The sequence below is a fragment of the Callorhinus ursinus genome, unplaced genomic scaffold (genome assembly GCF_003265705.2).
Source record: "Callorhinus ursinus isolate GAN/ISIS: 27379988/994484 unplaced genomic scaffold, GSC_fseal_2.0 scaffold30, whole genome shotgun sequence".
Lineage (NCBI taxonomy): Eukaryota > Metazoa > Chordata > Mammalia > Carnivora > Otariidae > Callorhinus > Callorhinus ursinus.
Genome location: NW_027397092.1, coordinates 17,569,079 through 17,582,213, shown reverse-complemented (window position 1 = coordinate 17,582,213; position 13,135 = coordinate 17,569,079). Strand labels below are relative to the sequence as shown.

Genomic DNA, 13,135 nt, shown 5'->3' with positions numbered 1-13,135 from the left:
CCAGGCTTGGGGATGAAGTCTGGGCAGTGAAAATGTCTCGTTGGAAGAGAGAATAGGGGACTCTCTTGTCCCAGCTTGGCCAGGCCAAGCCCACATCACCTGGGACTGCCCTTGTCTGCCCAGGATTTTGTAAGATTCTCCGGCTGGGAGAGGGCAGAGTCCGAAGAGAGGTACAAAAACTTCGCTCTTTCGCAGGTTGTTGGCTCTCAGCGAGGGGGCGTGTCACTTCACTTAGCCTCCCGGTGTCCTGGCCCGCCGAGGCTCCACAGCTATGGCGGCTGATTAAGACCACTTGTGCCTCTTGAGAGCACAGGCTGGGGAACTCGGCCCGGGAAGCAGCCAGAGGAGGGGAGAGAAGGGGTGTGTTGGGGAGTGGAAGGGGGATGTCGCCTGCAGATCTCTACGAGAGCCCGGGGCTGAAGCGCACCGCCTTCAGCGGCGGGTGCGGAGATCGCCCTGGAGCGCTGGGAGTCCTCGCGCCCCGCGTGCGCGCCCGGCTGCTCCACGCACCTGCCGCGGGCCCCGCGCGGGTCTGAGCGGCGGGCGGGCGGGCGCCGCGCGCACAGGTGGCGGCGATTGGGCAGGCGGGGACCGGAGGGTGACGTCACGAGCTCCGGTCCCGGCGGCAGAAATAGGGCAGCCGCGGCGGCGGTGGTACGGCAGCGGCGGCTCACGGAGCTGGAGCCGAGACAGCCTCCAGCGCGTTCGGGACCCGCCGACAGCCAGAGAGACCGACCCAAAGACGCGGGGCCGGGTCGCCGCCACCGCCACCGCCACCGCCTCCACGGGCGCTCCCGTCCGCCCGCGTCCGGCCACCTGGTCTTCCCTCGGCCCCGGCCACCTCAGGTACGCGGGCGCGGGGAGGGTGCCAAGCCGCCGCCGCCACCAGCCGGTCCCGCTGCGCCCCGCTGGGGTCCCGGCGCCCGCGGCCCCGCGTTTCCCTGCAGGGCCCGGCGCGGGCGCTCGCTTGTCCTCACCGCCGGCGCCGGAGAGCCAAGTTTGCCCGCCTGGCGGGCGGCGGGCACGGGACCACGAGACTCGGGCTCGCCCGGGCTACCCCGGCCCCGGCCAGGACTCGGGGGAAAGGCTGGGGCGCCGAGGCTGGTGGCCCGGGTCTGCAGTAGGTATCGGAGTGACCCGGCCGGAGCGCGGAGCAGAACCGCTCCCGCCGAGCCCGCTGCCCGCGCCGGCTCCGAGACCCCGCAGGCGCCGCTCTCGGTGCTCGGGCCCCCGAGCGGCCTCGGCGAGCTGGGCGAGTAGCAGCCCCTCGGCTCGGCTCGGTGCCCTTGGCCCCGCGCTGGGGTGCGGAGCGGGCGTCCTCGCTGCCTCCTCCCTCCAGCTTTGCGGGGAAACTTGCGTGTGCGCGCTGCAGCCCGAAGGGCCCGCTGCGCCCCGCCTGGCGGTCGCTCCCCCGAGGTCCGCCGCGTCTGCACGTTGGGGCTCGGCGGAGGCTGAGGAGGGGGCACCGTGGCACCACCTCGTTCCGCGAAGCCCGCGGCTCCGGTTCTGTCCAGCTAGTCTCTGTTCCAAGAGAGCGACCAGTGTTCCCTGCCGGGGGGTCACTAAGGAGCAGTTTGTTTGGGGCACGCTCGGGCAGGGAGCTTGGTGCTAAGAGAGCTTGTGCGGTGGATGATCTCCGCCCCTCTCTGCACCAGCAAAGGACACCTATTTCAAGTTTGGGGGGCACCTAGGCGACGCAGACAGAGCGCTGCGCTTGGGGCGCTTGTCGCCCGGAGTTGGGGGCCGAGCGCAGCGCGAGCCTTCGGGGCCCCCTTGAGCTGACCAAGCGGCGCCTCCGGCGCACTCGCCCGCGGCCTGCCACCTGAGGACTTCGGCGCCCGCCACTCTAGCAAGGGCAGAAACCCGCTGGAAGCAGCAGGATTTCTCGCAGTGCCCGGGATGTGGCAAGCAGCCCGTGCAGTGCGCAGGTGTGCTGAAGTTGCCGGGGCCCCGCGGAGTCGGACCCTGCTAGGTCTCTATCTCGCCCTGCTAGTCAGTCCCCCTGCGCTGTCCAGCCGACCTCGTTCCCATAACTGTCGCCGACATTGATGAATCGCGCTGCCGTCGCTCTTCTCCGCTCTCCTCTAGGTGTCGCTTCCTCCGAGGTTTCCCGCGAGTGAAAAACAGCGCCAGTAGCTTTGATCGGTTCCCTTCCTAAATTTATTGCAAGCCTGTGCACGGGGAATTGTGCTAGATGGGTCCCCGAGATAGAAACATTCGTCCACATTCTGTGGGCCACACGTAAACAGAATTTCATTAGGAGGTGGCATGGTAACTCTTAACCAAACGTGCACTGGGAATGGGCCTATATCACAATCTCTGAGGCATCGGGAAGACATTCCGACGTTTCTCGAAGATCTAAAGTTATTTTCCCACCACCGGGCTTAGGGGAAAGTCAGACATGACTTTTAGCAGTGTCCTGTCAGTGCTGGAGTGGGTGGGTTCCTGTGCTTGCCCCTCCCGGCTCCCAGGACAGGCTCTGATCTGGGTTGTTGTCAGGCGGAGGGCTCAGCTTGGGAGTAAATGGTCAGGGGAGTAAATGATGGAGCTTCTAGGACACCAGAGCCCCAGCAATCCTAAGGCAGTAGCTCAAACCACAGCCATGAACCAATGCCCCATAGAGCCCATGGCTGCTTCCCCTCTTGGTTTTGTGAAAAGGCACTGCAGCATTACTACAGCATTTCTCTTCAGACACACTCAGCTGAATGGTAGCTTTCTTCCCATCCTAGGAAAAGAGACGGCCCCTCCCCCAAGACTTTAGACTGAGCCAAAGGTCATGCAAGATGATAGCCTCCTTCATATATACCGTAATGTGTTAATGTTCCAGTGGCTTTTTCTGTCTTAGACATTTTTCACCACCCTCAATTTTCCTTAATCTCGGGAAATCTGTTTTTATTCCAGAGAGGGGCCAGCCTATTCCCATGGGCCTTGGGGGAACTTTTGTCCCTTGTGCTCTGTCCTGGAGGTGGGTGCGTGAGGGGTAGGTTGGATTTTTCTACTTTGACCCATCAGTTGCTCAGGATTCTTCTCAGTCTCAGAGTTGCAGGATTTTTTTTTTTTTAAGTGATCTTCATGTTGTGATCTTCTGTTGGACTTAATACTATATTCCAGAAACAGGTCATTGAGTAGCCAGAATTTCTTAGATCTTTAATTCCTACTTTACCTTTCTTGGTATGTTTCTGCAAATGCAACCTTCTTGTGTTGCTGTGTGCGGTCAAGTGTGTGCTTACTAACTTGATGAAATTAGGAAGTTATTTCAAGAGCACATATGTCCTTACATTTTCTTTCTCTTAATGTGTAACACAAGGCATGGAACTTTGAGTAAAATAGAACTCCTGTTGGGAGAACGTGGTACTTAAGCAGTATAATCTAAATGTTGAAATGACGAGGGTTCCTGGAACTCACAGGTGTGTGGGTTAAACTTCCTGGTATATAGAAGTGTCATAGATTGATACATTGCACACAGACTAATTTAGACATTCAGTTTAACAAATGTTGGAACAATTAACCAAAGATAAAGAGCAGATAATCAATGGGAAATGCAGTGTAACTTCATTATGGCTTGCTGCAGGGGTAGCCTGATATATTTCCATGCCTAAGTTCCCTGGGTTGGTATTTGAGGGGCTATCTTAGGAAGTTTGAACCCCTTGTTTTTTTCTTAAAACACCTGGATATCAAAACTAGGGTCCCGAACCTTTCAGAAGAAATTAATGTGTAGCCTCATGGTGTTGGGTTAGGGTCAATGTTTTTTTTTTTTCTTCTTCTTCTTTTAACACTGGGTAGACCTACTGGAGGCTGCAGGATTTTGGTGGTCTCCAGGCGGTTTCCATTTGTTGATTGCCAACATCCCATATGCAAAATGCAATGCTCCTATAGTAATTGGCTAACGCATACACTTGGTTAGTTGGAAAGGTTGGAAGTTGAGGTGCCTCAGGGTCCCAAACCTTACTGTTCTCTTTAAGGCTGGGGTGGTATTGCTTGGTTCTACCAAAGCATCTTCATGATTTCTGGTCTTGATGGTTACAAAGAGAAGCCATTTCCATGTGACTAATCTGTAATGTCTAGTTTGGTAACGTTCCCATGTTCTGGGAGAGACGCTGAGAGAGAACTGGTGAATAATGTCTCTAGAAGCTCTCAGGGTCTGAATTCCCACTCTTCCCAAACAAGGCCGCTTCCTAGAAGAGAGAAGCGAAGTTTGTATCAGAACCATTGCCAGTTTAGTGTCCATGCATCTCTCTGGCCTCTGACCCTGTTCAATACCCACCACTCGCATGCTGGTGTGTCTTCTGTGGTGGGGCAGATTTGGAATCGACCTCTTCACTCCTATTTCTCCCTAACCACTTGCATTCTTACATCGCATTTTTCAACTTTCTTGAAAAAGCGAGTCAGTTTTCCGAATGTCACATCATACAAATTGGTAGTACCTCTATGATTTTAAATACAAGTAATAGCACAGGTAGTGGCTTATAATAATAAAACCAGAAAAATCCTGTACTTTACACACAGAGCTGGTAGATGATCTAGTAGGGCCCATCCAGCACTAAGAAAAGCAAAATTAGTCTGATCGAGACAGAATGCCAGCATTCCGTATGTGTTTGTGATAATGTAAGAAGCAAAGCCGTTGCCTAGGGGTCAGGATGCCTGGTTTCAGTCTACATCTGGCTCCTGACTTGGCTCATACATTGGGTGAATTCTCTGACCCTCCAGGCTTCTGGTGTCCTATCTGGGCCGCAGCTAACCTAGCACCTGATTCTCTTGAGCATGGGGAAAAGTGAGGCTTGGGTGGAAAACCTCCGAGGAACTAGGTCTTAAATATCAAGTCATTGTGCATTATGGGTTGTTTGAAAGAAAAGGCAGTCCCAGCTCTTTTACGAGAACAATCTCCAATAGATTTATAGCCAGTCTTAGGACTCTAACATGGATTGAATGAAGCTTATAAACCTAAATAGATCTCAAAAGGAACTCGAGGTTGAAAAAGAGGGTTTGCGATATTATAGCTGGTACCTTCCCATTTCTATAATGAGGAGATTCTTGTATTTTCTTCTGTCTGAAGATCAATAGGGCTATTTGAAGGTGAGGAGTAATGAGTCAACAGGTCTACTTCCCTCAAAGTGACTGTCTTCACCATGCTGGCACTCCCCATCAGCTGAGAGGCATCCTTGCTGCCCAGCATTCTGTGCATCTCCTCCTCATTTCTTTCTTTCTTTTTCTTTTTTTTGTTCAACTACACTTCTTCCTGCCAATAAAGACAGCAGCTATGAAAGCTGAGGACCGTGTGCCAAGTGGCCGCATTCCGGGGAGGGGCGCAGCGAGGAGCAGCCTGGCTCTTTCCTTGTGCTCTGCTCCTCTGGGGGAGTGCGGCTCATGGCAGCTGTCAGAGGAAAGGAGAGGCTCGGGATTGCCTATCTTGCTCGACCTGGGTTTTCCCCATCTTGCTAAGAACAACTGTTTATTGAAACAAAATACTGCTAAGTATTGAGAGGCCGCAGAGGGGAGGACGTGAAGAGCGCAGACGTCTCGCCGAGTCCACCTGTGCGGCTTGGAGTCCCAGCTCTGCCATTTATATGCCACATGGCTTTGCAGGGTACTTAGCCTCTCTGTGACCTGTCTGCTGTGTCATCTGACTAGGGGATGACTAATGCCCTCCTCATGGAGCAGAAGGGAAGACAGTGAGTTAATACCTGTGAAGTGTTTAGAATAGTGCCTGACACACATTACTCTTACATAAGTGCTAACCAAAGAGATCGCTTCTATTTGGTTATTAGATAGGTCATCAAAACTGATTTAGACCCAATATTCTTTTTTTGTGAACCGAACCATCATAAAACTTGAGTTGTAAATTTTTAGGCTGTTGCTCCTGCAGGTAAAATGAATTGTCAAACACAGTGAGTGTAAAATGACATCGAACATGCATCCACCGTGCAAATGAAGTCCCATCTGGTGGGACTGGTGGTGGTCTGGTGGTGGCCAAGCTGAGCCAAACGTTACAAAGAAGCTGGAAATATTTCAGTAATTGACCTGGCTCTTGTGTTTCCTTGTCTTTAAGTCTTTGGGGAACCTCAGCGCCAACCAGATAAAACCAGAGACGAGTCCGGGTGCCGCAGGGCTGGAGCCCAGGCTTCCTGAAGCACAACTCAAAACAGCCGGTTTAATACCACAGGTCTGGGGGCTCCCTCTAAAATAGTTTCCGAGCTTGCCAAAATAACAATTGAAACGAATGGATTTTATTTTAATGCTATCCATTAATAATAAAACATCAAACATAATTAGTCCTGGATTACTAGGCAAACTGAGAACTAAATAGTCGGTTTCGTGGCTTGAATATTTCATAACTCCAGAAATTGACGTTTGTATGTTAAGTAAGTTTTGATTATTTTGCTGTTTTTGGTTTATTCAGGCTTGAAAGCATGAGAAGGGAGAAAAGAAGACCTTTTGTACGTGTGCTTCCCCACGAGCACTGTTTGATAGTGGATAAGTAGGGAAGAATTACCAAAAATAAAGTAGGAAGTAGTGTCTTTCTAGTTCTAGCTTGAGTATTGGTATTTTTTAAAAAGATTTATTTATTTTAGAGAGATAGCACGCACGTGCCTGAGCAGGATCGGCAGAGGAAGAGAGAGAATCCCAAGCAGACTCCCACTGAGCACAGAGCCTGATACGGGCCTTGATCTCATGACCCCAAGATCATGACCTGAGCCAAAACCAAGATACCCACGTGCCCCTCAGTATTGGTATTTAAAAAAAAAAATTCCAAAAATCTAGTAAGTGCTTTCTGCAGTTCCAGGCACATGGCTCTGCGTTCAGAAGACAATACTTGATGGAGAGTAGGGAGTTGCCCTATTTATTTTCAGAAGAACTGGTGGCAGTTTTTATTTTCTTTTAGTCCTGAATGTGATTTTTTTTTCCTCCACACTCTGCAGTCCGTGTGAAGAACTCATACACTGTAGCCAGAGCCCCGATCGGGAGCGTGGGCTCTGGGGGCTGCCGGGAATGCTCTAGTTCTGTCCCACGTAGCAGGGCACACGGCACCCTTGCCCTCAGCTCTGCCTCCTTCCGAGTGCAGAGCGGATACTGACAGTGACGAGACCATGACCTTCATACTGTGTTTACTGCCCACTCAGACTACTGCCCTGGTCGCTCCAGCTTTGCCAACAGATGTCAAAGATGAAGAGACGGAGAGAGAAATGGAAGCCTGTGGACTGTTTGTACGACAAGAGAAACATTTTCTTTAAAAGACTGTCATGACTTACAACCTTGCCTTTTCTGAGGCCAGTGTTAGATGGCATCATTTTTAGCCTGACTTCTCCTTCCTGTGGGCCTTTCTGTCTCAAGTGAGGGACATAAAGCATATCTGGAAAAGCAGCCAGAGGAAGCTGGGAATGTGGTAGGAGTGAATTTGTTTGGTGGCGCTGGTGTCAGCAGCAGTGATGGTGGGATGCCTCCAACCCTTCTTGTTCAAAGTAGGCATCCTCCAAAGCTCTTGCCATGGGGGTGAGCAGGGGTGGACTCCTCCATCAGCTTGTAATGTCTGTCAAGCAGCTTATCATTTCTGATGGGGACACCTGCCCTAGACCAGTTCGAGGCCAGATCACGTGGGGTGCTGGCCTCCAAGGAGCTCTGTGTCTTCATCTCCCTGGCCATAATCAGGATGCCGTGTGCACCACATGCAATTAAGCACTGAATTGTGTGGTGCTCACAGAAATCAATAACCTCTCTGGTTTCCTTGAGTACGAGTTGTAAATACTGCACGATGAGTTCTATCTCCCTGGCTGCATTTCTTGGAGATACTGAAATCAAGGTTGGAATGTTTACAGTGCAAATCTTAAAAAAAGAAAAAAAAAACGGTAGAGCTGCTTGGACACGTCGACTAGCCTGTGTCCTTGTCCCATTCGCACCCCAGCACATGACAGGGAGTTGGGTATCTGGTGTCGCTGATCCTTAGTTTTTTCATCCACGTACTTCTTTGATTACTTTGAATTGCCCATTTCTCGTCTTCTAGGACTTCAGACCTCTTACCACATGAGCTTCAGGAACCACCTTAAAGGTTATTGAAATTCCATTATCCAGTGGGTGTTTGAATTCCTCTGCAGGAAGGAACAGTCTTGAAAGGAAAATATTGAGCCTAACATGCCCTTTGGAAGCTCGCCATCTTGTAAACTGAGTCATCAGCCACAAACAGGGCGCCACACATTTAACGTAATTCCTCCTCGGTATTTCTTGTGCACTAATTGTGTGCCCAACCCCCAAGGCTTTCTGAAGAGACTGAAGCATGGCTGTGCAGTAACTGAACAGAGTGACACAGCTCCTCCACCCTCGCTTGTTCTTGTAGTTAGAGTGGTAGCTGGTGTATTGGGTGGGTTTCCACATAACCGCTAGCATTTTAGAGTTGTTAACTTTGTGTCTGATGCTGACTTCTTCGACCCTCACTGCAACCCTATGAAATACCTACCGTTGACCCGGTTTTAGAGGTGAATCGACTAAGATTCAGAAGTACTAGAACTTCTCCAAAGTGGAACAGAAGGGTCGCTGGTAGGATTTAAACTCTGGTGTCTCTGATTCTGGAGTACAAGTTCTCCCTACCCGCCCTGTGATGTGCTTATATTTTGCAATGCTTAATTCTGAACATTTGTCATTTTCTCAACAGAGTCCACGAAATGAAACCAGGACGCTTATGGCTGCATCTCGTGCTGCTTGGGGCCTCTCTGCCCTCTGGGCTGGGATGGATGGACCCAGGACCCAGCAGAGGCCTGAACATGGGTGTGGGTGAGCCACAGATGGAGGTATAGTCACATAACTCCTGATAGGACACTTAAAACTTGCTGCGTTTCAGTATTAGCATATCTGACTTCTTCTCTACCTTTGGTTTATATCAGTTAGATTGCAGTGTGAATTTAAATTGTTCCCCCTTGTTGGTAGGGGACAGAAAGATACAACATGCATTGGTCTGGACAGGAGGTTTTATATCACGCTGTAAGTAATAGTCTAAAATCTCTGCAATGCTGAAAATGTGTTCTAAAACCAAGCTTTAGTTGAATGGTTTGTCTTCCACAAAGACCCTCGAGAGAATGGCCTTTTTGTATATTTAATAAAACTCTGAAAATGCAGACTCAATGGTGGAGCACACCCATGTGAATTAATGAAGTCTTTTAATTATAAAATGTGTTTTAAAAGAGAGAGACTCCTTTTCACGTACCCAGATAAAAAGAACCAGGCTGAGAAAGAACTGGCAAGTAGGGGTCCTAAGGGAGACTCTCTTAATGAACAGATAAGAATGATTAATGGCATGTGAGGTATATATAAATGCTACTAAAGTGCTTGAAAAACTTATTCTCAAATGCCTCCCTAGAGAGTCTCGTTACACTGCTAATTGCTTAGCGAACTTGGTCTTAAGTACTGGAGAGGATACATAAGCTGCACCCTAGCCCTGCTCAGGTAGTAGGCCTGAGGAATTCGGGGCTCGTGAGGGGAAAAGTTTCTCTGCAGAAAATGCTTTGTATGTGCCAGACCCTAAGAAAAGACTACACCCTTCATTAAAGCTACCTGGGATTTTCTTGATGACACGGTAAATACACAGTCTTACCCAACAGCTTCTCAGGCCATTTCAGCTTGCACTGCCCTCCTGGTACACGCCCTACCTCTTGTCTGTGTGCTTGTTTCCTGTCCTGTGGAATGAGAGGGAAAAATTACCTCCAAAAGCCAACATTACCAGAGAGTGAATAATGACACACAGTGTATGGTTGGTAGGATTAATGCATGATTTGATCAAAGGACATGATTTCTTTCTCATTATTACTTAATCGTAATGCAATCCCAGACTTACAAACCTTAATCTCTGGGGAGCTTCAGAAGTTGTTGAATGCCCACGTTTGCTGCTGAGGTTCACGTGGCTTCCTTTTGTGGTGAGCAGATGATTGAAGAGCATCACTATCTCTCCCATCACAGTCCATGAAGGATGCGACTTAATGGTCTTTTGAAAGAGCCTGGAGGCTGACTTGCTAGCCAGCACAGCATTTCCCATATGGGATGGCTTAATCATATTCACACAGAGGGAAAAGGATCCTACAAATATATTGTTGAATATTTAATAGCAAAGCAAACAGGCAAACACACAGATAAGCTTTTTTTAGTCTTCTTACTATTGGGGCTCATTGGCCCACTGTTTTAAATTGCCTTATTTCAATTAAACGAGTCACACCAATTAAGGTAGGATTTAGCTGGAGGTAAAGTGAAGGTAAGTTAATATCAACCAAGGGCATCTTTGTCTTAGCTGCTAACAGCCTGACACTTGGTGCACCATGGAGAGAGAGCAGATAGCGCTCATTCTGAGGCAGGAAGGCTTTTTGTTGGTTAGTTTTGGGCGTGTTGTTTTTCTAACCCCATCAGGACAGAGCCCAGGAGATGAAACTGTCTCCCAGTTCCAGGCCTCATGCTGCTTAGGGAAAAGGAAGTGATGCCCATATAGACTCCAAACGCAGAAGAGCTGCCCTGTTGATCCAGTGTTCGTGGTGGATTGCATTTTTGCCAAGTGTAATAACGTCTACTCGTGGAGTATTTTACTTTTATCAATGATGAAATGAGCTGATGACCATGCGGATGGGCCTAGGATACAGGACGGCCTCAGCAAAGGTTCAGACAGAGCAAAACATGGATACATAACTGAACTGCTTGCTGATGCTGCCCACGCTCCATGTATGGCCTCTCTATGCCATTCTTCACTAGCATCCTCATGTCTGGGATGCTGTCGCTTCTTCCCCCATGGCTGACTCCTCTCCTCCAAGGCCCAGCTCTGGTTCTTACTTTTCTCTGGAACTTTCTTTGAGTACGCTTTGGTCACATTTGATGTCTTGTTCTGAACTAGTCCTTCTTTTTTTTTTTTAACTCATATTTTTACTTTAGCATACAGAGGAAGCCTATGTTATCTATGTTCCTCTTCCTTTCTATGTCTAATAATTTTCAGAGCAAAAGAGAGACTCCTTGTGTTTTTGAGTTGATTGGTATTCAACATTTAGTACTAGTCGTGAAGTCACTCTAGCGCTTTCAAAACTCAGTCTAGACAGTCAGTTATTTCCATGTGTGATAACCCTCCCTTGCACAGCAGGTGCATGTCCAGTGGGGACATGAATGGTGCCCCCAGCCATCCTGTAAGCAGCTTGCAGGCCAGGCTTGTCGCTCATCAACGTCCAGGGTGCTCCTTGTATGTTAGAGCTTCTGGGCAGTTTCTTCTTTGAATTGCAGCTATTAATGCATCCAGAGCTGACTGCCAAACTATACTAAACTCCTCTCGCAGTTTCCTCAGACCGTCTTACTTTCTGGAAGAATCATAACCAACTGAGTTTCCTGAGACTCCATAAATTAATCAGAAAACCTCTTCAGGACCTAAGTGGTAAAGTGTTTCTGTGTATGTTTTCTTCCTGCTAATAGTACTTTACAAAAACATTTATTGACTTCAGATTTTTAAAGTACTTGGAAAGCATTAATAAGATTTGACTTCCCTTTAAAGTTATTACACCAATTACTTGAGTGTCCTAAGGGTAAGTAAGAATTAAATGACCAGTGCATGTGTGTGTTCACGCATTCTTAAAGCAATGATAGCATATGTAAGTTTTGTTAAATTATTGTTTTATGTACAAAGACTGCAGTTGAAATAGCTTCAAGGAGTTTATCATTTTACAAATGTAGATGAAAAGAAATGGAGCTGGGTGGAGTGCCTCTTTAATAAGAGCTGAGTGGCAGACTGTGGCGTAGAATACTGATGAACTTCTGAATTCAGAGGAAACAATTCTGAGACCTATGACTCAACGAAATTCTAAAATAACTAAAATTTCTCCCTTTCCCCTATACTCTGGCCAAGATAAATTCAGGACTAAAATCAGTATTGGTAGAATTTTATATTTGGGGAGACCAGGAAAGTGAGAGGGACAGCCCCAGGGACCTGCCCCCTCCTGAGGGGCAGACATTTGTGGGAGGGTCCCCCCTACCTTTGAGCCCTGGACGCTGTGTTCCCTCCGTTCTCTGGGGCCTGGGAATGGATGGTGGCCATTCACAGCCTTATGCGTCCTTCATGTATTCTGCTGTGCCTTCTCTACACTGCTCCGACCCACAGTTTCTAGTCCTGCACTGAATAACTACAAATGTGGAGGTTCCTTTAAAATTGTTAACCTCATATGCCTCAGTGCTTACAGACAAGGGAGGGGCTTTGAGATCAGATACCCAATGTTTTCAATGTGTGCAAGCTCTCAGAGGGAAGTCTTCGAGGAATAAATGTATCCAGTGGTCTCAGTAATCAGGGTGGTCACCCACCTCCCTAACCCCAGGAGTCAGCCTAAGAAAGCACAAAACAGCCCTTTGCCCTTCCTGCACGTGTTGGTCCTAGGTGCCGCTGACTGCACTCAGGGGCGCTCCCGTCCCTGGGTCAGGGTGGCTTCTAATGCAGAGATCTGGAGCACCCTGGCTCCCTTTTATATTGGTCTGGCGTTGAGGAGGATGGGGGCTGCTAAGACTGGGCACTAATTTTTTAAAAAGATTTATTTATTTGACAGAGAGAGACACAGTGAGAGAGGGAACATAAGCAGGGGGCGTGGGAGAGGGAGAAGCAGGCTTCCCGCTGAGCAGGGAGCCCGATGCGGGGCTCGAACCCAGGACCCTGGGATCATGACCTGAGCCGAAGGCAGACGCTTAACGACTGAGCCACCCAGGCGCCCCCCGGGCACTAGTTTTTTTTTTAAAAATATTTCTTTTCTTGAATCAGTGTCACTGTTCTTACATAGTTGATTGAATTTAAGACAATGCTCTTTCTAGTTATGGTCTCCTCCCCACCCCCAACTCATGCCTCACTCTTCTGATTGGTGACTGGGAGAGTAGCTGATCTTCTTGTAGGCTTTGAGGCATCCATTATTCACTTCCCCTTCCTCTTGCCCCTCAGTCTGTGGGTGTGGGGAAACCACCTCCCTTCTCCCTGTGAACAGCTGGGGTCCGGGCTGGTATTTTCTGACCCTCATCTGTAGACCTGTGCTCATCTCTTATGGATGTTTTCTGTGGAGTCCCCATTCCTAGACACTCAGCGGTGCTAACTCCAGCATTTAACTGGCTTGCCACGATGAGCTTCTGGGTGAGCTGTCTGAGCAAGAGGCCTGAGTGG

The 13,135-nt window shown here is 49.1% G+C and overlaps 1 protein-coding gene across 1 annotated transcript in view; it reads left to right on the top strand.

The window, feature by feature from the left end:
• The first annotated feature begins 735 nt into the window (after positions 1-735).
• Positions 736-13,135, top strand: part of FSTL4 (follistatin like 4) — a 408,583-nt gene continuing 396,183 nt past the window's right edge. Inside the window, exons 1-2 of the mRNA XM_025860911.2 lie at positions 736-846; positions 8,642-8,777. Coding sequence (XP_025716696.1) covers positions 8,652-8,777 — 126 coding nt within the window. The 5' untranslated portion in view covers positions 736-846; positions 8,642-8,651. The remainder of the gene's footprint in view (positions 847-8,641; positions 8,778-13,135) is intronic.